Source organism: Monodelphis domestica, chromosome 4 (genome assembly GCF_027887165.1).
Source record: "Monodelphis domestica isolate mMonDom1 chromosome 4, mMonDom1.pri, whole genome shotgun sequence".
Classification (NCBI taxonomy): domain Eukaryota; kingdom Metazoa; phylum Chordata; class Mammalia; order Didelphimorphia; family Didelphidae; genus Monodelphis; species Monodelphis domestica.
This window is the reverse complement of record NC_077230.1, coordinates 437,006,562-437,030,770: the sequence shown is the minus strand read 5'-3', so window position 1 is coordinate 437,030,770 and position 24,209 is coordinate 437,006,562. Positions and strand designations below refer to the sequence as shown.

The 24,209-nt window shown below is 41.7% G+C and overlaps 1 protein-coding gene across 3 annotated transcripts; it reads right to left on the bottom strand.

The window, feature by feature from the left end:
- Positions 1-1,312: 1,312 nt before the first annotated feature.
- Positions 1,313-24,118, bottom strand: LOC100619449 (zinc finger protein OZF-like). Of its 3 annotated transcripts, none has more exons than XM_056796494.1 (4): positions 23,176-24,118; positions 17,660-17,786; positions 8,906-9,001; positions 1,313-6,097 (listed from the first exon to the last, which is right to left on the bottom strand). In XM_056796494.1, exons 1-4 carry the CDS (start codon positions 23,206-23,208, stop codon positions 4,608-4,610), a joined length of 1,746 nt encoding a protein of 581 aa, XP_056652472.1. In that variant the 5' UTR covers positions 23,209-24,118; the 3' UTR covers positions 1,313-4,607. The 3 variants fall into 3 exon arrangements, with proteins under 3 accessions (XP_056652472.1, XP_007492348.2, XP_056652473.1); XM_007492286.3 differs by lacking the exon at positions 23,176-24,118 and adding an exon at positions 17,895-23,139; XM_056796495.1 differs by lacking the exon at positions 23,176-24,118 and adding an exon at positions 20,932-23,139.
- Between the last annotated feature and the right edge of the window lie 91 nt (positions 24,119-24,209).

Sequence of the window (24,209 nt, the reverse complement as noted above, 5' to 3'; positions counted from 1 at the left end):
GCCAGTAACTATAAACAGTCCTTATTGGATCCCTGCTGGGCGACTAAGTCTTGGGGGGGAGGCTTGTCCCTCAGAAGGGTCCATGCTTATCTGCTCTGGGGTATCTTCCACATCAGTTCAATAGAGAAGACGTCCCCTGAGGCTCATAAGTAACCCATTTCTCGGGAACTCCATTTTTCAAAAATAGCCTCTCGTCAGGGGGCATCTCTCTCCTTTTACCTTACCGGCAGCCATATTCCCTCTCTCCCTTCAACTCCTACATTCCGTTATAAAACCTTCAGTATCCCCTGCCCTTCAGCCCCACCTCATTTTCACTATAAATATGACACAAGTGACAATTCAGAAACAACTGGCTGACCCTCTGGGCAGACCAAAGCCAAGTTTAAGCCACCATTGATACATACATGTGAGACACAGGAAGTGATGTAAAGAGCTGCCTTTATATTTTGCATCACTTCCTGTGAGAGGGACTTGACCATGGAACTCAACTGTGGAGGAGCTCAAGGGAGAAACTGCAGACTGCTTCCCTTAGACTGTCATATGGTGAATGAAAAGGCTGACTCCCCTTTCCTTGGCTTTTCTGGAGGCACAGGCCCTTCATCTTGGAGGAGGCCTCATGGTTGGAAGCTGTGCTAGATTTAATCCTCTGTGCCACCCCCCACCCCCCCTTGGGGCCTCTGAACTTGTGCCTGGTATCTCTCTCCTTTCCTCTCATTCTTTCTTCCTTAATATTTTCACTCTATTGTAAATAAACCACCATAAAATTCCATTCTGACTTGAGTATTTCATTGGGATTTAGAATTTAAATCCCTGGCGACCACCTAAAAACATTCAGTCCAACCATAAGTTTTACTTATAACAGTGACCCTGGGCAAGTCACCTGACCCCCCTCCCCGCATTGCCTAGCCCTAACCACTCTTCTGCCTTAGATTCTAATATGGAAGGTAAAGGTTAAAAAGACCCATATATATATATATATATATATATATAGTGGCACCTCGACACACAAATTTAATTTTTGCCATGGTCAGGGTTGTAACTCAATTTGCTCATGTGTCAAATCAAACTTCCCCATTTAAATTTTGAAAAATGTATTCAATTAATTAACTTAGAATATTTTCCCATGGTTATATGATTCAGGTTCTTTCCCTCCCCTCCTCTCCCCCTCCCATAGCCAATGAGTGATTCAGTTGGGCTTTACATGTGTCGTTGATAAAGACCTATTTCCATGTCATTAATATTTGCAATAGAGTTTCCATTTACATGAATGGAAATGCAACTAATTCATTTTGGCCCCCCCAAAACACACAAATTTTTTGTCTTATATGCTTTTTAATATTAAAATACACTTTAGAAATAACAAATAAACATATTCCTAGATAATAAGAAAGAACGTAAAGAAATAAACTTGCTTATGAAATGTGATTTACCTTCAAGGTCCTGCAAAGATGCTGGAGGAGATGGTTTTCATTTCGTGCGCTATCACTTAACAGAACTTCCTCTCGCCACACAATGCTACATGTGGGTGCAAAATTGATTTCAGACAATACTTAGGATACGTAACTCAATGGCTTTTTTTAAAACTTTACTTATCATCATTTTCTTCACTGAATTTTGGCTGTTTTGCCACACTTTCCTCGATTTCACCAAAAACCTTTCCATGAAAGTTGGTTTCTTCCTCCCTTTCAGAACGTTTCCGATAATGTGTGAAACAAGTGTCCTTACGCAGCTCCAACGCAGGACCTGCTGCAACCTTTTCTGGGTGTCTTTTCAATAAACTGTTTTAATTTTTTCCCAAATCCTCAACATTTCTTTAACCTCTCTTGTACTGATTAGCTCATCCACCTTGGGCTCCTCCCATAGGAGGAAGCTCGTGATTCAAATATCTGCTCATGACTTAAAGCAAAAATCCGAATTGTGACTGCTCGTATCTCAAATTGCTTGTGCTTAAGGTGCTCATGTATCAAGGTACTGCTGTATAGCGTTATTACATATTATATAACATGTTATAAAATGATAATAGAATATAATGTATAATATCATTAAAACCCATCAAGTATCCATTTGGCTATATCTGAAAAGAGAAAATTGAAGAGCTCTTTGTAAATCTTCGGGTTTCCTTATGAGTGAAGAGTAAGTGAAATTCCTCTCCACCCACTTCTCCATTATAACAATTCATTGATTAGGGGGTCAGTAATTATGAGAGGGAAGAGCGACTAGGACTCTGTTCATCTTCTAACCTGTTTTATTACATGATGTTCAGATTCTAATCGATAAAGAGTATAAGGGCACGTCTTCAAGGATAACATGGTTTAGGAATGAGGACATGAAATTCCCATGAACAAAAAATGGGTCTCCTTCACCAGCCCCCTGAGAAAAAAAAGTGTGACTTGGCTCTTGCTTATAAAGAATTGTGTCCTGCCTCTGATTGGCCTGTCAATCTTAAGACCTCCACTGAGAGTCTTCATTGGTCCATAATACAAGAGACAAAGTGGACTTGGAGACTTCAAATCCTTCCTCATTACTTCGTCCCAGAGGGTTTGGATCTCTGCTGAGACCCAGAAATAAGCCAACTGCATCATGAGCCTGAGTCTTTAGATACAATGCACTGAACAGTAGGGGTTAGGGCTCCTATCCCTTCCAAATCTTCCCCGGGTACTCTTATTTTGCTTGTTTGTAAGATCCTATGTATCAGCAAACTACAGGAAACAAAGCAAATGCCAATTAACTGGGAAAGAAAATGGAACAAATGCCATGAAATACTGAGGAGGAATAACAAACATTATGATTAAAGAGAACAAGTCCCTATTATTGCAGTATGAAATTGGGGTTGTTTAAAGAGGGCTCTTCTGTGGGGCAGTCTAATGAAGTCTGTGCTGCAGCAAATGGCCTTTCTTCTGAATTAGCTACATTGGGTCTAACTCCAGCATGACATGTCCAGTGTTTAGTCAACTATGAGCTCAAAGTGAAGCCCTTCCTGCAGCCATTGTTATAGACCTTCTCCATCCCTCCTCCAATTTTTCTCACTTTTATTTTCTGTCATGATAGCCAATCTCATAGGAGTGGGGTAGGTAACCCAGACTTGTTTTAATTTGCTTTTCTCTCATTCCAGGAAGAATATTGTTCTCTACTGATCATATCTCTCTTCTCCTCCAACCCTGGGTATTCTATTTTTTTTTTTACCAAATTACACTGAAAACAAAAATCCAACTTTTAAAAAATATCGAGCCTTCAATTTTCTACCCGTGGCCACTGAAGAGATGGTAAGCAATCTTCCATAGATTTTACATGAGCAATCATGCAGAACCTTTACGGAACAAAAAATCACATAAACAAAAACTAAGAAAGTAAAAAAAAAAATTTTTTTCTTTGGTCTGGATTCTGACTCCATCAGTTCGTTTTCTAAAAGCAGAAGAAATTTTTTATTGAGTTTTTGGGGATTGTTTTGGATCACTGATTTTTTTAGAAAGGTTAAATTCATAGACATTCTTTATAAAATAATGCTGTCCTAGTTCTGCTTACTTTAGTCTGCATCAGGTTTTGTTTTGTTTTTTTGAACCCTTACTTTCTGTCTTAGAATCAATACTGTGTATTGGTTCCAAGGCAGAAAAGTGGTAAGGGCTAGGCAATGGGGTTAAGTGACTTGTCCAGGGTCACACAACTAGGAGTGTCTGAGGCCAGATTTAAACCTAGGACCTCCTGTCTCTATGCCTGGCTCTCAATCCCCTGAGCCATCCAGCTGCCCCCTATATCAGGTCCTATAGATCTTTCCAGGTTTTTCTGAGCTTCTCTTGATTGATATTAATTTGTATACAATAATATTCCATTACAATTATATACTATAATTTACTCATCTATTTCCCAATTGATAGGTTTCTCCTTACTTTCCTATTCTTTGCCACACTAAAAAGTGGTATTTAAATTTTTTTTTAAATGCATATAGGTCCTTTTCCTTTCTAAAATGCCTTTTGGGCATAGTTTCAAATTGTTCTACCCAAAATGGTTGAATCAATTCAAACCCCCCCCAATAGTTCATTAGGCATGACCTCTAACTGAGTCTTCTTACAGGAAATCCATATGGAACTGGTCTCCTCAGAAGGCATTTTCTCATTCTGGAGAGGTTCAAGAATTCCATCCAAAAGGAATTCTCAGGTTGGGAATAAAAGATGATTGCTGCCTGAAGGCTTGACCACATTAATTATATTCATAAAGTTTCTCTCTAGTGTGGATCCTCTTAAATAAGTTATAAGCGTGGCAACTATAAGCTCAGTCTCATTCATAAGGTTTCTTTCCTGTGGGGATTTCTCACATGAATCAACTGTGGAGCTTTAGGTGAAAACCTACTCTAATTGGTTACATTCATAAAGTTTCTCTCCAATGTGCATTCTCTGATATTTGGCAAGATAGTCTCACCAAGTGAAAGTCTTTCCACATTGATTACATTTATAAAAATTTTCTCCAGTGTGCATTCTCTTATAACTAGCAAGATGGCCCCTTCATGGGAAAGCCTTTCCACATTGATTACATTCAAAAGGTTTCTCTCCAATGTGGATTCTTTGATTTATGGCAAGAGCTACTCTACATGAAAGCCTTTCCACAGTTTACATTTATAGTTTCTCTCTATTGTGAATTCTCTGATGCTTAGCAAGATGGCTCCTTTGTGTGAAAGCTTTCCCACATTGTCTGCATTCATAAGGTTTCTCTCCAGTGTGGATTCTCTGATGCTTAGCAAGATGGCTTCTCTGGGTGAAAGCCTTTCCACACTGTTTACATTCATAAAGTTTCACTCCAGTGTGGATTCCTTGATGGATTGCAAGATGACTCCTCTGTGTGAAAGTCTTTCCACACTGTTTACATTCATAAGGCTTCTCTCCGGTGTGCATCCTCTGATGTTTGGCAAGACAGTCCCGCCGTGTGAAAGCCTTTCCACACTGTTTACATTCATAAGGTTTCTCTCCAGTGTGCATTCTCTGATGTTCAACAAGATTAGAGCTCTGTGTGAAAGCCTTTCCACATTGTTTACATGTATAAGGTCTCTCTCCAGTATGGGTTCTCTGATGGATGGCAAGATAGCCCCTCTGTGTGAAAGCCTTTCCACATTGTTTACATTCAAAAGGTTTCTCTCCAGTATGGATTCCCTGATGGATAGCAAGATGGCCCCTCATTCTGAAAGTCTTTCCACATTGTTTACATTCATAAGGTTTCTCTCCAGTATGGACTCTCTGATGTTCAGCAAGATGGCCCTTCCGTGTGAAAGCCTTTCCACACTGTTTACATTCATAAAGTTTCTCTCCAGTGTGGATTCCCTGATGTATATGAAGATGGCCCCTCATTCTGAAAGCCTTTCCACATTGTTTACATTCATAAGATTTCTCTCCAGTATGCATTCTCTGATGTTTAGTAAGATAGCCTTTCAGTGTGAAAGCCTTTCCGCATTGCTTACATTCAAAAGGTTTCTCTCCAGTGTGGATTCTCTGATGTATGGTAAGGTAGCCCTTCTGTGTGAAAGCCTTTCCACACTGTTTACATCCAAAAGATTTTTCTCCAGTGTGGATTCTCTGATGTTCAGTAAGATGGCCCCTCCGTGTGAAAGCTTTTCCACATTGTTTACATTCATAAGTTTTCTCTCCAGAGTGATGAGAACCAAGCTTAGAGTTTGCTTTCCCACCTTTATTACTCACAAAAAACATCTCTCCAGTATTACTTTTTTTATATTTAATGAGGTCTAAACTCCAGCTGAAGGTCATTCCCTCTAGATTACCTTGATACATGGGCATTTCAGGAAATTTCTCATGGGTCTGAATAAGTTCTACTTCTTCAGGAAAGCATTTGCTGTATCCACTGTGCTGACAACAGTCACATCCTGAGGTCAATTTCTTATACTGATATAATGTTGAATATTGTCTGAATTTCTCTGCAGTTTCATCAAATTCACATTCACTCTTAGGATTTTTATTTATCTTGATATTAGAGTCACAGATTTCTCTCAAAATGAAGTCACAGGGACCCTCATTCATGAATCTTTGGGGGCCATATCCATCCACAAAAAGGTTCACTTTTGTAGACATGTCCTTCACTTTGAAATTGGTCTCTGCATCTGAAGAAAACAAATAATGATATAAACACAGTAGGACATACACACATGGAAATATAAGTTTCCTCTGAGGGCAGAAAATAAACTGATCTTTACTCTATTTCCCCAGGCAAAAAGGAATTTTCATACTTAAACAATAAGAACCAGTTTTTTGATAAATCATTTGAACACAACTGCAAGGTGGTTGATTTTAGAAATACCTTCAGATACAATAACACAGAAATTTCACAACAGACCTGTGACACAGGCAGACCTATGATTCTCATCATACTTCACAACTCAGGTCATGAGTTCAGAATGGAGGAGTCACATGACCAATTAATCTCCCTGCAGCTAGACAACACAAACTTGTGTTTTAAAATGGCTCTGAACCCTGGGAGACTTCATCTCCCAGGACTCCCTATCCCAACTTCCTCAGATACCTCCCACTTCCTTTGTGGGAGGTATCTGAGAAAATATAAAAGAAGAGAGAAGTGGGGGGGTTGGGGTTGGTTGGCGCCTTTTCTGGAGAAGAGCCTTTTCCCAGGAGAGAGCCTTTGGTCATAGTTGTTGGAGATCAAATTTTCTTTAGCCTTTCCCAAACCTTTACTTTCCTAGCCCAATAAACCTATCTAACTATCCCTTGAGTCTGGCTTGATTCAATTTAAATCCCAAACATAATTATACCAAAAAAAGAAAAGCCTGGTCAATTTCCCTAGTGCAGCTGGGGAGGGGGGCAGATACCTTCCCTTCCTTTCCCTACCTACCTTTTCCCTCCATCTTCACCACCAATAAACTCTGTGCCTGAGCATACTCTGTCCATAGTACTAGGCAGTCTTAATCCACTGTCCTTTCTCTCTTTCCTCTAACAGTCACTTGTTGACTATTCTTATAATTTTGACAATCTTGAGTAACCTTCCAGAAATCCTCTTCTCAATATGTTGTACGCACTATCACACGGTCATGCTTGGTAAATTTTACATGCTATTCTGAGAAACAAGTTTACTCTTTATAACTCTCATGCAGTAATTTTCAATGTAGAATATAATTTTTCTTCTTTTCTTTACAAATATAAAGATATTATACTATCTAGTGTAGATATAATAGATATTCATATTATATCATAATCTGTCATATATTATGTCTCATACTCTATATTAAATGTATCATTCTTCTCTCAGGAAATGAGCAGCACTATTCAGTGTTAGTCCTCTTGAACCATCCTTTTAGTTGTTCATGAAACTTTGGAGTTTCAAAATGATGTCCAAGGGGGTCACAGCTAAAAATTCTTTAATGGTGACTTATTCAGTGAAGAACTGCCCAGTTTAATTAATAATACTTTTTTTTTCAATTGGGATAACAAGCTTATGAATGTTTTAGCACTAAAAGGTTTCTTTGTACAGTGATTCCAGACCATCATGATTGGACATAAAATGATTTTGATGTTCATGTAATGACTGATAAACTCTCATTCCTAAATAAGGGCAACATCAAATTGTTTACATATAGCTATAACACTGACAAACAAGTGCCCGTCTATTCCCATGGACACTCACAGGTATGCACATATCTTCATTTGCTTTCTAGATTCTCCAACAAAGTAGCTGTCTCTTTCTAAGGTTACCTTGTCATCTACTCTCATCACTCTTGTAATCACCTAGTTAAGTGTTAGAAATCTCCACATTATTCCATTACAAATAGCAGGTTCATTGAAAAATGTGTTCACTGTGCCCCTTCTGTTTGTCTTGGGGTTTGGCACATAATAGGAACTTCATAAAAGCTTCCTGCATTGAAAAAACCTAGGAAAGAACTCCAAATGGTAGGCTCAGCCCTTTTTGGATAAAGTTTCAGGCTCCTAAGCCTCCATCAATGACTTTTGAGAAGGCCAATACTTTACCATTGGAAGGAAAGTGACAGGCCATTGTGAAGATGTGGTTAACTCTCCCCTCACCCACTTTTAGATTTAATCACCACTATACACTCCACTTTTCCTTAATCAAGGTCTATAACCCACATGTGCTAAAACTGGGTGACAAATCAGAAACGACTGACTGCCCCCTGGGCAGTCCTAAAGAAAATGCTAACTGTGATTGGTCCATGTAAAGTAGAGGAAGGTACAGGAGGAAGTGATGTGAGGAAGCATCTTTAAAAGCAGTTGTAACTTCCTGTGAGAGGAATCTCTTTGGAGTTCGGAGTTTGAGTTGCAGTTGGAGTTCAAGATGGAGGCTGGTGAAGGATCAGCTTGTGGACCTAGGACTGGTGAGGTAGCTCTTGGATCTTTCTTAGAATTACCACATGGGTGAGTGAAAAGGCTGACTCCTTTACTGGCTTTCTGGAGGGACTAGCCTCTGGAAAGGCCCCCATCTTGGAAGAGGTTTCATGACTGGAATCAATGCTTTATTCATCACTGGGCCCTTGGCTGAAGGCTCAGGACTAATTAACCCTGCCTGGGTTGAGCCAGGGGCGGGAGCAAAATATGTAGTGTGTTCAGTTAGACATCTCACTCTATCCTCTTTCACATTTCCCTTATTTTTACTCTTTCTCCTTTTGTAAATAAACTACCATAAAAAGTCCTTCTGACTTGGGTAATTAATTTTGGTGACCACATTTCTTATAAGTTAATCCAAACTTTAATTTTTAACCCTCACACCATGGAAATCAACCCATTCTCTCCTTTTATAGAGGAGGTTTAGTTACTTGCTTAGGATCACACTACTGCAAATAAATTCCAAATTTGATATACCTTCCCCCAAGTCTACCACTCCCTTCACTATACCAGATAGAAGTGTCTTGGAATAACAGGTCTCATACACTTGCTTTCATCTCACTCACCAGAACAGGAGCTCCTTGTACCTTTTTGCTCTAGCAGCCATGGTGATTCCCCTTGTTGAAAAGAGGGGAGCAAATCTTCTCCAGGAACTAGAAGTCCTGGGCATAAGGAAGAAGGAAGGGATGAGAAAAGAAAAAGAAATGATTTAGTTGTCTTAACAGAAAGGGGAATGCAAGCACAGCCTACAGCATGGTTTCTATGGTATTCACTTTTGGGATATTTGTAGTAGAGCAGAGATCATTGAAATTAGAAAATTCTATCTTTATAAAGAGGTCAGAACTTGGAGTCAGAAAAACAAATTCAATCTAATCTCAGAGAGTTGGTAAGTGGGTGCCTCTGGGCAAGTTATTTAACCTGTTTGCCTCAGTTGCATCAATTATGAATTGAGGACAATAAGAGTATTAAATGCACAGGGATGTTGCGAGATGTAAAAAATAGGCTCGAATACAGGACTACAATCCCCATGAGCCTTTGCTCCACTTCCCCAGAATGCCTTGTAATCTCACCTGGGCCGAGATCGAGAAGGTATTTAAGCTGATTCAAAGGCTTTTGAAGAGCTCTCTCTTGGGACTTGGACTTCCATTTGGGGCAGATGTGGCTTTTTTTCCTAATGTAGGTGAGGTTGTGTCTAGGCCACTCTATGGCCTGGACACGTGTCTCTTATCCTGTATTTTCTTAATCTTCAATAAACCTCTAAACAATATAATACTCCTTGCAGAGAGAAACTAATTTCTACCTGCCTCAGTCTCCCCGTCTCCCCTAAATTTTAATCTTTACAGTGATTAATAATGATTATGAATTCCTTTACCCAGTGGAGGACATAGAGCAGGTAATTTAAAATGCTTATTCCTTTCCTTTCCATTCCTATCATCTGGCCTGCAATTTGAGGGAAGAATGAAGGAGAAATAAGAATAAACTTGCTAAGCTAGGCAGAATTATAGGGGCACTGAGGTATAGTTTTATACTTTTAAATTTTATTTCCATATTGTTTATTTTTGTAAGTGAATAATCATATTAAACCACAACCCCCAAACAAAACTCCAAAAATAGAGAAAAATCATTTGCTTTCATCTGGAATCTGGAATCACACCTCAACAGTTCTTTTTCTGGAGGTGGATAACATTCTTTGTCATAAATTGCTTAGAATTGTCCTTGGCCATTGTATTGCTGAGTTATCACAGTTAATCAATCCACAACATTGCTGTTACTGTGTATAATGTTCTCCTGGTTCTGCTTATTTCAATCTGCATCAGTTCATGTAGGTCTTTCCAGCTGTTTCTGAAATTATCCTGTTCATCATTACTTAGAGCTCAGTAGAATTCCATCATCATATGCCACATTTTATTCAGCCATTTATCAACTGATGGACATTCCTTCAATTTTTTTGCTACCACCAAAAGAGCAGTTACAAATATTTTTGCACAAATAGGTCCTTTCCCCATTTTTTCTGATCTCTTTGGAGTACACATCTAGTAGTGATATTACTGGATCAAAAGGTACACATCACTTATAGCCATTTGGAAATAATTCCAAATTGGTCTCCAATATGGATGCATCAATTCACAACTCCACCAGCAATGCATTGTGTCCCAATTTTGTCATGCTCCCTACATGTCTCTTTCCTTAGCTGTCATATGGCCCAGTTAGACAATGATAGGAGTTAGGTGTAACTCAGTGTGGTTTTCATTTGCATTGCTCTAATCAAGAGTGATTTAGAACAGTTTTTCATATTATTTTTTATAGCTTTTGATTTCTTCATCTGAAAATTGTATATTCATATCCTTGTCAATTGGGGAAAGTGAAATGATCCAGCCACATCACGATCTTCTGGTGTGGGTCTAAACACCTAGAAGGGAAGCCAGGAGCTGTGAGAATATGGGTGGAAGGGTTAAAGATTAAGGGAGAAGGGACATAGGTAGCAGAAGCACACAAAAGAGGCACAGAGATCACCAGTGTCATGTAAGCCTGTCAGCTCCTCCTCTGAAGGTCGGAGAGAGCCAGCATGAATGAGATGAACTCGTTTAATTAAGGATGGAAGCAATGGGGGTTGTGGGATGTCAATCAAACAGGCAGCACATCAGAAGTTTTAACATAGTAGTGACAATCAAAAGTCAACAAATGGCAAATATTTTCAACTTAATAGTCAAAATAATTCATTTTACATCTTGTTATGTTTTCTGTCTTTTATTTGATCATAAATTCTTCCCTTCTCCTTAGGTCTGACAGATAAACTATTCTATGTTGCCCTTATTTACTTAGAATATAAAACTTTATGTCTAAATCATAAACCCATTTTGACCTAATTTTGATATAGGGTGAGATATTGAACTATACTTAATTTTTGCCATGTTTTTCTAGTTTTCTCAGCAGTTCTTGTCATATAGTGAATTCTTGCCCCCAAAGCTGAGATCTTTGGGTTTATCAAACACTAGATTGCAAAGGTCTTTTAGCCCAATCTATTCCATTGCTCCATCATTCAATTTCTTAAACAGTACCAGATTATTTTGATGATTACTGCTTTACAGAACAGTTTATGATCTGGTACTGCTATGCCACCATCCTTCACATTTTTTTTTCATTAATTCTCTTGATATTCTTAAAATTTTGTTCTCCCAAATGAACTTTTATCAATATTTTTTCTAGTTCAACAAAATAATTTTTTGGTAGTGTGAACTTTAGTTTTACTCCACCCTGCTTAGTCTTTAGAATTCTAGCAACCAGGAATGTAGACACCCCCACTTAAGGATTAAATGTGGGGGAGGAAGGTCTATGACCCATGTGTGCTAGCAAGTGACAAGTCAGAAACAACTGACTGACCCCCTGAGCTGTCCAAAGCCAAGTTTAAGCCACCATTGGTACATGTCAGACACAGGAAGTGATGTAAATAACTGCCTTTATATTTTGCATCATTTGCTGTGAGAGGGATCCTTTTTGGTCTTTGGCGGTGGTACTGGACTTGGAGGAGCTCTGGAGTGTGGGACCTCAGACTGCTTCCCCGAGACATCCACGTGGTGAGTGTTAAGGCTAACTCCCCATTTCCTTGGCCCTTTCTGAAGGCACTAGCCTCCAAGGAGGCCTCTCATCTTGGAGGAGGCCTCATGGCTAGAAGCTGAGCTAGATTTAATATTCTAAGAAGATCCTTTAACTGAGGTCTCTGAACCTGCCCTGGCTCAGACCATAAAATTCCATTCTGACTTAGGTATTTCATTGGGATTTAGAATTTAAATCCCTGGAGACCACTAAAATTATATTCAGTCTCAACACTAAAATTTACCCTTAACAGTAGTTTCGTTGGAATGATACTGAATAAATAAATTGAGGTAAAATCATCATTTTTATTATAATAGCTTGGCCTAAACATGAGTGATTAGTGTTTTTCCAATTGTTAAGATATAACTTAGTTTATGTGAAAAGTGTTTTGTAATTGTATTCATGTAAATCTTGTGCTTGTCATTGCAGATAGATTCTCTGGTGTTTTACACTGTCTAGTTATTTTAAGTGGAATTTCATTTTGTAACTTGCTGCTGGGCTTTGCTGGATACACATATAGAAAGGCTGATGATTCACATGGGTTTATTTTGTATCCTACACTCTGCTAGTTATTATTTATTTCAACTAGTTTTTAGGTGATTCTCTAGAACTCTCTAAGTACAGCAGCACATCATCCACAAAGAGTGCTAGTTTAGTCTCCTCACTGCCTACTTTAATCCCTTCAATTTCTTTTTCTTCTCTCATTGTTAAAGCTGGCATTTTTAGTATAATATGAAACAAGAGTAGTGATAATGGGCATTCCTGCTTCACTCCTGATCTCATTGGGAAGGCTTCCAACTGATCCCCCTGCAGATGAAACTTGCTGCTGGTTTTTTGTTTTAAACCCTCACCTTCCATCTTAGAATCAATACTGTGTATTGACTTCAAGGCAGAAGAGGGGTAAGGGCTAGGCAATGGGGGTCAAGTGACTTGCCCAGGGTCACACAGCTGGGAAGTGGCTGAGGCCAGATTCATTGCTGATGATTTTTGATAGATACTACATATAATTTTAAAGAATGGCCCTTTTATTCCTTTGCTTTCTAGTGTTTTTTAAGAATAGGTGTTGTATACTGAGGAAGGCCTTTCCTTATCAACTGAGATAATCATGTGATTTCTGTTCATTTAGTTATTGATATGGTCAGTGGATTGAGAACCAGGCCTAGAGACGGGAGGTCCTAGGTTCAAATCTGACCTCAGACACTTCCCAGCTGGGTGACCCTGGGCAAGTCACTTGACCCCCATTGCCTAGCCCTCACCACTCTTCTGCCTTGGAGCCAATACCCAGTATTGACTCCAAGTCAGAAGGTAAGGGTTTTATTAAAACAAACAAACAAACATTATTTTATTTGATCATTTTCATACATTGTTCATTGGAAACAGATCATTTTCTTTCCCCCACCCCCCACCGCCGCACCACCCCTTCCCTAGCCGATCGATGCGCGATTCGTCTGGGTATCACATGTGTCCTTGCTCTGAACCCATTTCCTTGTTGTTGGTATTTGCATTAGGGCGCTCATTTAGAGTCTCTCCTCAGTCATATCCCCTCCACCCCTGTAGTCAAGCAGTTGCTTTTCCTCGGTGTTTTTACTCCCTCAGTTTGTCCTCTGCTTGAGGATAGTTTTTTTTCTCATAGATCGCTGCAGCTTGTTCAGGGACATTGTAAAGCCATTACTGGAGAAGTCCATTACGTTCGATTGTACCACAGTGTGTCAGTCTCCGTGTACAATGTTCTCCTGGTTCTGCTCCTCTCGCTCTGCATCACTTCCTGGAGGTCGTTCCAGTCTCCATGGAACTCCTCCACTTTATTATTCCTTTTAGCACAGTATTATTCCGTCACCAACATATACCACAATGTGTTCAGCCATTCCCCAATTGAAGGGCATCCCCTCATTTTCCAATTTTTGGCCACCACAAAGAGTACAGCTATGAATATTCTTGTACAAGTCTTTTTCATTATTATCTCTTTGGGGTACAGACCCAGCAGTGCTATGACTGGATCAAAGGGCAGACAGTCTTTTAGCACCCTTTGGGCATAGTTCTAGATTGCCCTCCAGAATGGTTGGATCAGTTCACAACTCCACCAGCAATGAATTAGTGTCCCCACTTTGCCACATCCCCTGCAGCATTCATTACCTTCCATAGCTGTCATGTTAGCCAATCTGCTTGGTGTGAGGTGATATCTCAGAGTTGTTTTGATTTGCATCTCTCTGATTATAAGAGATGTAGAACACTTTTTCATGTGTTTATTAATAGTTTTGATTTCTTTAACTGAAAATTGCCTATTCATGTCCCTTGCCCATTTATCAATTGGAGAATGGCTTGATTTTTTGTACAACTGGTTTAGCTCTTTATAGATTTGAGTAATTAGACCTTTGTCAGAGGTTTTTGTTCTGAAGATTGTTTCCCAATTTGTTTCTTTCCTTCTAATTTTAGTTACATTGGTTTTGTTTGTACAAAAATTTTTTAATTTGATGTAGTCAAAATTATTTATTTTACATTTTGTGGCTCTTTCTAAGTCTTGCTTGGTTTTAAAGTCTTTGCCCTCCCAAAGGTCTGACATGTATACTATTCTATGTTCACCCAATTTACTTATAGTTTCCTTCTTTATATTCAAGTCATTCGCCCATTCTGAGTTTATCTTGGTGTAGGGTGTGAGGTGATCCAAACCTAATCTCTCCCACACTATCTTCCAATTTTCCCAGCAGTTTTTATCAAATACTGGATTTTTGTCCCCAAAGCTGGAGTCTTTGGGTTTGTCAAAAACTGTCTTACTGAGGTCATTTACCCCAAGTCTATTCCACTGATCCTCCTTTCTGTCTCTTGGGCTGAGCACTCTTAAAGCTGCTAGTTCAGTCTCCTCTAGGGATTGCCCATGGCTTGCAGGACTCACCTGGAGCCTAGGGGCTTCATCACAGACTTGAATTGGACAAGGGACTTCAGGCCTCACTGCAGCCTTGTGCCAGGTCTTTGGATTTCAAGGCATATGCGTAGAATGCACTGATGTAGGCTCAAGCAGGATCGTAGGGTCTTGAAGTTGGCTTACACCCAAGTTCAGAACCTGGCACAGTGGGTGTGGGGGGGTGGATGGTCTGCACTCCTGGATGCAGTTTTACTTCCAGTTCCCCCTTATCCCCAGTAATAGACCCTTTCTGCTTATCTTTCAAGTACTTTTCCTCAAGAGTGTCACCTCATTCTGACCCATTAGTTTTTTAAACCCTTACCTTCCCTCTTAGAATCCATACCATGTATTGGTTCTAGGGAATAAGAGTAATAAGGACTTGGTAATGGGGGTCAAGTGACTTGCCCAGGGTCATAAAGCTAGGAAGTGCCTGGAGCCAAATTTGAACCCAGTACCTCCCATCTCTGGCCCTGTCTCTCAATCCACTGAGCCACCCATGTGGCCCGACTTTACTCACTTTGAAACACTGTTTAAGGTTGGTTTGAGATTTTCTGAGCTATTCCAGCTTTTGTTTCTGTTATGTCACCTTCCTGGCTCTGCCTCCCCCATTTAATACCTCTTAAAAAGAAAGGATTTCTAAAGGCCAGACCCATACCAAAGGGGAAGGGGCTGCCTTGACAGGAAGAGGGTTTCCTTCAATACCCATCTGAAAGGAAAATCTGCCTGGGTATTAACAGAGAATTTGTACAAAAAAACCAGGTCCAGCTAGAGGCTAGACTAGATGACTTCTGAGATTAGCTTTAAAAATGTAAATCTGTTACACTGGTTTTCACCTGAAGCTACCTAAAACAGAAGAGATACAAATTCATGATCAAGGAAGGAAAGTCCCAGCTTCTCAGCACATAATTCAAAGACTTTTTTTTTTTTATTTTTATGAAAAGCAGGCAGGAGGACCCTGTGCAGAGATCAGCACTTTTACTTTGTTAATAACTGATAACAGCTCAAAATCCTGCACTTTTCTATTAATAAGCACATGAAAAAGTGCTCTACATCTCTTATAATCAGAGAGATGCAAATCAAAACAACTCTGAGGTATCACCTCACACCTAGCAGATTGGCTAACAGGACAGCTATGGAAAGTAATGAGTGCTGGAGGGGATGTGGCAAAGTGGGGACACTAATTCATTGCTTGTGGAGTTGTGAATAGATCCAACCATGCTGGAGGGCAATTTGGAACTATGCCCAAAGGATGCTAAAAGATTGCCTACCTTTTGACCCAGCCATAGCATTGCTGGGTTTGTACCCCAAAGAGATAATAAGGAAAAAACTTGTACAAGAATATTCATAGCTGCGCTCTTTATGGTGGCAAAAAACTGGAAAATGAGGGGATGCCCATCAATTGGGGAATGGCTGAACAAATTGTGGTATATGTTGGTGACGGAATAATACTGTGCTAAAAGGAATAATAAAGTGGAGGAATTCCATGGAGACTGGAACGACCTCCAGGAAGTGATGCAGAGTGAGAGGAGCAGAACCAGGAGAATAATGTACACAGAGACCGATACATTGTGGTACAATGGAATGTAATGGACTTCTCTACTAACAGCAATGCAATGACCCAGGACAATTCTGAGGGACTTATGAGAAAGAACATTATCCACATTCAAAGGAAGAACTGTGGGAGCGGAAATATAACAATCCGGCCAGTGGTTGCTATATAATTTTTCTTTGTGGGTTGTAACTTGGGAAGGAGAAGGGAGCCTGAGGAAAATGGGTGATAAATGAAGACTCAAAGACAAGTTAATTGATATGGGGAGTGGGGCTAACCCCTTATAAGGTTTTCCTTTGAAGGTTAATTAAAGGAACACCTGAGAAATAAGGAAACATGTGGAGGTAAGAATTCCTAGATAAGAAACAGGTGGGTGACAGTGTCCTGAGGAAAGATAAGGAGAGATAGGAGGAGGAAGAACTCAGAGAATGCAGGAATCAAGAGAAATAGCGCCCCTCACTCCAGCATTTATTGAGATGTAGATTGGGAGGTGTTCAATGAATATGTAACAAAGCATAGGTCTTAGCATTGGTTGAATTGATTGTGACTAAAACAAAGAAGTGGAGGTAAATCCAACCACCCCTTTGCAAATAAGTGTGCTCCCAGTGAAAGTGTCAGCGTTATGTTAATGACCAGTACTCTGAGCTGAGGCAGTGTGGCCCAGTCAAGACCCAGCTCATGAATTTGCCTGTCCCTTGCTAGTGCCTAGGACTGTCCCTTTAACATCAAGAGGTCTGACCATGTGTCTGGTAGTACAATATCAATATATCAATCATACTTCCCAAATGCCAACATGCCTGGTATGCTACAGGAAACACCAAAGAAAAACAACTGCTTGACTACATGGGCCGAGGGGTATATGATTGGGGATATAGACTCTAAATGAACATCCTAGTGCAAACATCAACAACATGGAAATAGGTTTTGATCACGGACACATGTAATACCCAGTGGAATTTCACGTCAGCCGTGGGAGGGGATAAGGGGAGGGAAGGAACGTGATTCTTGTAATCAGGGGAAAATGATCTAAATTGACTAATTAAATAAAATTTTAAAAAATAATAATAATAAAAAGAAAAATATGGCAACATTTATGTTGCTACTTTCTAAGTTTTCTTCTGATATGTTTTTGTGGATATTACATATTAAACATTCTTTTGCATGTTGGAAATAATAACTCTTCTATGCACCCTTCCCCCCCAATCCTGCATGTTTCATTTGAAATGAAGACATTGCATTAATGGCAGATTCAGATTTCACAGAGGAAATGGCCCTTACCCACAGAGAGTAGATTCTGCACATTCTCCAGCATGACTTCCATGTACAGCTCCTTCTGAGAATGGTCCAAGAGGCGCCACTCCTCCCGGGTGAAGTCCACAGCCACATCCTTGAATGTTATTGACCCCTAAACCAGCAAAAGTCACAAGATTTAGAGCTCAGCCTGCAAAATTTATCCAATACAGTCCTAATCAACTAACTGGAAGAAACTGAAGCACACAAGGAAGGGACTTACCCAAACTCCTAACCTTGAAGAGTGTCAGAGTCAGAACTCAATGGAATACTGACAAAGGCATTTTGTGTCTGAAATGAGAATGATGTTGGAAGAGGAAAACCTGGAGAAGTTTCTAACTTTGAACTGCTTTTCCCTATGGAATCAGGGAGACAGGAAGTGCCGACTTAGGAGGGAGATTCTGTGGAGGAGAGAGAAGGTGATCAAAAATTCCTCTCCAATGGCAGAATTGATCTGGTAAGAATATTTTATGATGTGTTTGTGAGAAAGTAGCGAGTACTGTGTATTCTGGGTGGAAAATATTACCAGGATTAAATGAGGAGAAAACAAGGAAAAATAAATTCTCTACATACTTTCCTAAAAGGCTGAAATACTCTTATCTAGATGAAAGCATAAAGATTCCAGAGACATGCGAGATCAGACTCCGATTCTAGCTAAAATGACTGGTGTTATATTGGAATTTGGGGAAATACTGGGTAGGATATACATAAACCAAATATCTCGTCTTTGCTTTATGATGAATTTTACTTATTAATGGAATACATTCATTCACTTTAATATTTAATTACAAAGAGTAACTGATGAGGAAAGGGGTTCATTTATTAAAAATATAACATTTATTAATTGGGGGTGGGGATTGACCTAACTCATAAGAAAGACATTGCCAGCATAATGACTAGAATTCTCCAGAGGCAGAATTTCTTCATTTAAAATTAATTTCTTAATTGACGGGTCACTTAACATGGTCAATCAATTCCCCAATCTGAAAGAAAAAATGCAGTTCTCTCCTCGAGCACAGGTCTGTTCTCTTTACTTCTCTTTCTCTGTCTCTTGTCCTTATCTCTCTCTCACTATATATCTATATAGATAGCTAGATAGCTCACCACTCAGTCCTTCTCCTGAGATGTCAGATTCATAAATAATCATTGAGGAAGGGGACTTAGGAGACCCCAGTTCTTCCTTCATTACTTTATCACAGGAGAAGCAGGTCCTTGTCCATACAAGGAAGCTTTCTGCAGCCCCTAGCACACTCTCAAAATGGGTCACGGTTCACCATGGTTAGCCAGACCTGACCTTAATCCTTTTAGCTTAACAAAGGTAGGGAGGTTCTCCCTTAAATTTCATAATCTGTGAGCAAGGGGATAGATAGCAAGTCTAGAGTTTTGACCTTGGCCAGGCTAGAGGGAAATTTATTCCACAAAAATATCACAATTCAACATTCATTTTCAACATCAGTTTATTTATGAAAAAACAAGCATCTAAGAGTAGCCCTGGAACTCTGCGGATCAAGGAACACGAGATGGAGTTAAAAGACAGACTGAGGGATAACTGACAAGCTAGTAGCCAGATCTGATGATTTCATGATGCCATACCACATGGAAATACACCAATACACAGAAAAGTCACAAGTTACTCAGGGGAAATGTGATCCAGAATCATCACAGATGGAGATCTTTATCTGGCAGAAGTCAAGGAGATGATTCTCGAAACATATGAGGGTAGGATCCCTTTTTGACTCGGTATCCCCACTTTATCACATTTCCTTATGAACAGGAATATTTCCCACCCCCTTAGTCTTGAATATGGTTGCAAAATGGAATTGTTACTATGCCACTGATTGACAACTCTGACTCTTAACTGAAGTCAAACAGTGTTGAATCAATCACTCTTTGCACTGAGGCTGAGGCCTAAAAGGACCAGTGTTAATGCTGTTATACTTCTGTCCCTGATTTTTCTTTGATGGAGAATGTGTATAATCAGAGTGAGTGGCCAATAGAGAATATGAGCATAATGCAGATTGTAAGATGGAACTGTGTTTCAGTCTATGTGTGCTCATTCTGTATCCCAAACAACTAAGTCAACTGGTCATGGAACTGTCTGCTAACATTAACCATATATAAGATGACAGAGAAGCATACTGAAGATGAAGTCCCTGAAATAGTTCATTCTTCCTAAATATATATATTGTATATATTTATATATTTTTATTATATATATATATATATATATAAATATAACTAGTGTTTGTGTAACATCTTCTCCATTTGACTGGGGTCGACAACAAAATATGTTCTACTACAGGCAACTCAATGGATATACACTGCTGTCTATATACAATGGGGAATGACTTACGTATATTTGCACCCATTCATGTTTTTGTTTTCAGAGGATGATAATTAGATTCTTGTAAGTTAATTCATTTGTGGAATCACTGAACCTGGGGTTGAGAAATTCATTAGCCAAAAAGCATTGTTGCGTGTGTTTTTATCTATAGAGTTAGAACCCCAACTGCATCTAATCCTAATGGAATTGAAATGAAAAATATTGAGAAAGCAAACGACTAGATAATCCTGTTATGTTCAATGTAAAGGGTTCTAATTAGACATAGAAAGACCTAAAGTTTCTGAGGTTAAAAATATTTGAAAAGCTGTACTAATCTGTCCTGAGATCTACTGTATAAAATATTTTAGTAGGAAAATCGAAAGAATCACTATAAGCAATAGGGAACCATCTACTAAAAAGGAGACCTATTCCTGACTAACTGAGAAAAGATGGTTTTTGAATCTCAAACAATTGCCTGGCACTTCTGAAATCTGAGATGGAGTTTATTGACACTGAGGATGGACTATCACATTGCAAAGAAGTCTGATGTTAGTTAATGTCTGTCACTTGTTATCGTATGACCTTTGGTTTCTGGATTACTCTTTCTATGCACTCATTTTTTTTCTGTTTACAAGCTAAGAGGATAAACAAGAGATTTAAGACCATCACTGTGACACCTGTATAAATGGAGATTTTGAACCTTAGACTTCATTCCCCAGAATGTGTCTCCATGTTAGTGGGATTATAGGGAATTCTGGGAAATACCAAGGACTTCTGAGGAAGGAGGCCTAAGGTTCAAAATCTCCATTTAGACACACCTTAGGCCAAACCACTTCAGTGGCATGATAGTTTCTCTTTCTTTCTCTAAGAAAAAGGAATTTATGCAATGAAATTTTCTGATTTTTCTTTTTCTTTTCTTTTTTTTTTAAACCCTTACCTTGCATCTTGGAATCAATAGTGTGTATTGGTTCCAAGGCAGAAGAGTGGTAAGGGCTAGACAGTGTGTGTTGAGGCAGGTTTCTGTCCAACCTAACCAGCTGCTGCAATGGCTGCCGGAAATCAGTTAAATCACCGGAAAGCTTCGCTCATAAAGATTCCTGTAACTAGAGAAGACACTGATCAAGTTGTCTGGCATGAATATGAATAGCCTCGTGTGACACACTGGATTCTAATCCACACAAGGGTCTCAGTCCAGAATATTGTTTCCAATAAGCGACTCTTGGTTTTATCAGAAGTCCGGGTGTTCTCTTAGACTAGGTCAGACAGACCCTCAACCTGGAATTCATTTTCTGATTGGCAAGAGGAATTCTCTTTCCTGAGTCCATCCAATTCAAGCTTCCAGATGCTGACTAAAGTTGGCACCCAAACACGGGCATTAACCTTAACCACAAACACCTTAAACACGTCCTCCTCATTAAACAGAGCATCTGAAGTGGTGCCCAACAATCCACCAGTCCTTGCCAGCTCTGTGGCGCGCACATTGCTATTTGGATTTGTGGGCATTTGTTGGTATATCACAGAGAATATTCTTTTAGAAAAGAATTCCACAAAATGATACTCGTTAATGTGTAATAACCTTGAGGAATGCCGTAATGGGAAATAGCCAGCTCAATCTTAAGAAATGTATTAAATTAGGAACGTCTTTGGTTGCAGAGCCTGTGGGACATGTTGTTGATAAAGGGGGCCCTGAAGCCATTTTCAATGCTTTAAAAAAGTTTGAAAGCTAAGGCTCTCTGCGAAACACTGGAGCATCAGCCAAAGGCAGCTGCCTTGTTCGATGGAGCCATGAATCAAAACACGACATTAACGGAAGAAAATGTGGATTTGAGTTCAAAATCACGTCATCTGACAATATCATTGAGGCTGTATTTGCGTTCTGTATCCTGGCAAGGCGATGCCTGTCCTGGACGGCCCTCTGGGTGAAGAACTCCTCATCTGCGCCCTCCGCAGGGCTTCACAGGATGCTGATAGGGGGGTTGTGCACCGCCTGCATGTCACTGACCAAGAACCAGCCAACACAGGGGGAGCCTTTGGGTAAGTAACTGCAGTTGGGACGAGCCAGCCCAGGGAGGGCACAAGCCACGGCAGCCGTCCATTACAACAGCACTATTGGAAGGGATGGAGTTTGGGGTGTCAGACATCAAAGGCTTCTGGGGGAGGAACCCCAGCTGGAGGCCCTGCAGGAGGAGCCGGGCTCCCCGGAATGGCGGGACTCGCTGGCCTGAGGAGGTCCAGGAGACAAGCTCGGCCCGGCCGGGGTTGTTTGAGCCTGGGAAGATTTAGGCCAACTTCGGGCTTCCCCAGGACTGCGGCTGGGAGAGGCTCCTCCGGCCTCCGGAGTCTGAGAGCTCTGCAGGACTCCGTCCATTCTCTTCTCTTACCTTGTGCTGGACTCAATCAAAGGCTCCAACCCTGACCAAAGCCCTCTGCCTGCCGCCTGCTGCCCTCCTCTGCACCCTGCAGCCTGGCAATGACCCGTCAGACACCCGCAAACACCTGCCCCGGCTCTGGGGACCCTGGCTGGGTGCCACCTGCAGCTGCCACTGACCAAGGTAAAGTTTGGCTCTTCAGCTTGGATCGAGGGCCCAGAGACGCCTCTGACCCTCACAATGTTCTCCACGGAGGGAACAAACACGGAGGAGCTGCAGGAACCCACAAGGCTGGGCACAGCTCAGGAGGCCGCCCTGTCAAGAGCCCTTTGATGGCACCTTCGTGCCAGGCCCCGCCTCCCCGGCTCCCCCCCAGGCCTGCTCTCCTCCCTGGGGCAGCTCTCCTGGGCCAGCCCAGCCCCCTCCCCTGGCGCCCCTGTGCCCAGCTCGGTGCCAGCCCTGCCAGGCTCTTCCTCCTGGGGCTGAGGAAGCCCAACGCTGGCTGTCACCCCCCCATTCCCAGCACCCACCAGGGAGGCTCTCCTGTGGCCAGGGGGGAGGGGCTGTGAGCAGGGACTGTGGGGAGAAGCTCAGGGCCCACCCTGGGAGGGAGAACAAGGTGCTGGAAGTGCTCAGCAGCGCCCGCCCCGCCCCACCCCCACTTCCTCCTGTCTAATAAGGCCCAAAGGCCTGGCAGGGGTGGACCCACTGCTTGACCGGGGAAGCAGCCCCCCCCCATCCCCTGGCCCGGAGGAGCCTGGCTGGAGCCCTTCTCAGCAGCCCTTCCAGCCCTTTCCTTCGGCTGCACTCACCTGGGAGGGGGCCCTCGGGGTCCGGGGGGCCATTCCTCTGGCAGCGGGCTCTGTGCGGGGCCACCCTGGGGTGCTTCAGAGGGGTTACTGGGGGATGGAAGGGTGTCGATGGGCTACAGGGGGGAGCGGGGGAGAGCGCATTGGCTTTTCTTCAGGGCTCCTTCCCTGGCTGGTGGGCAGACATCCCCCGCTGCCCCTGACCAGGCTCACTCCCGGCTGCATCTCCCCTGGGCGTATTCGGAGCTTAACATCCCTTTTCGGGAAGGGCCAGACCAGCCCCGCCCCCCCCTGGGACTGCAATCCCCTCCCCCAGCTGTCGCCAGGCTCCGGAGGGGAGGAGGGCTAAGTCCCGCCGCGGCTCCTGGTCTACACAGAGCCTCCCCTGCCTGACCCGGGCACTTCCTTCTTTACCCCTTTTCTTTGCTTTTTTAAAGTGATGGACAGACAGACACACAGAGACACACATTTACACCCAGGCACGCCACACTAATCAGCACTCTCCGCAGGTCAGCCGCTCTTTCTGCACATGCGCACAAACTTCCGCCCACACTCCAGGCTCATTAACCGGAACTGGTCCACCCGGGTCGTCCCATTGCCAGGATTGAGGAGCAGAAAGTCTCAGCTGCCGAAGCAGAGTCCCCGGGGCCTCCCCTGCGCACTGACTCCCTCCCCTCCCCCTCTCACCCAGAAAAGGTCCAAGAACCACAACTGTACACCTTCCAGGAGCTAAGACTGCCCACAGGAGATTCCCAGAGTGCTTTGAGGCTGCCACAAGGGGAGAGCCAAGACAAGAGAAAAGTCAGTAAACAGGCATTCTGGGAAATAGAGTCCTCGATGGGGGGGAGGAGCCAAAATTGCAAGAAATCATAACTCAGGCTTTGTGGGAAATGGAGTTCCGCCAGGGCCCTCTGGGAGTAGAGTGCTTGTGGGGGAGGGGCTATACACTAATTGTCCCCCAGACTTGAGGGGCTGCAGCCTTCCACCCGCCACCCCCTTTTTCCCTCCCAACCCTGACCTGCTTCTTCTTCAGACTG

What these genes read in the sequence shown, in the direction of transcription:
- LOC100619449 (XM_056796494.1), bottom strand. Translation starts at nt 23,208, where the DNA reads ATGGCCCCCCGGACCCCGAGGGCCCCCTCCCAG. An exon ending in CCCCGAGGGCCCCCTCCCAG is followed by an intron (nt 17,787 to 23,175) that starts GTGAGTGCAGCC and finishes TTGCTGGTTTAG; the next exon opens with GGGTCAATAACATTCAAGGA. An exon ending in GCAGAATCTACTCTCTGTGG is followed by an intron (nt 9,002 to 17,659) that starts GTAAGGGCCATT and finishes CCTTATGCCCAG; the next exon opens with GACTTCTAGTTCCTGGAGAA.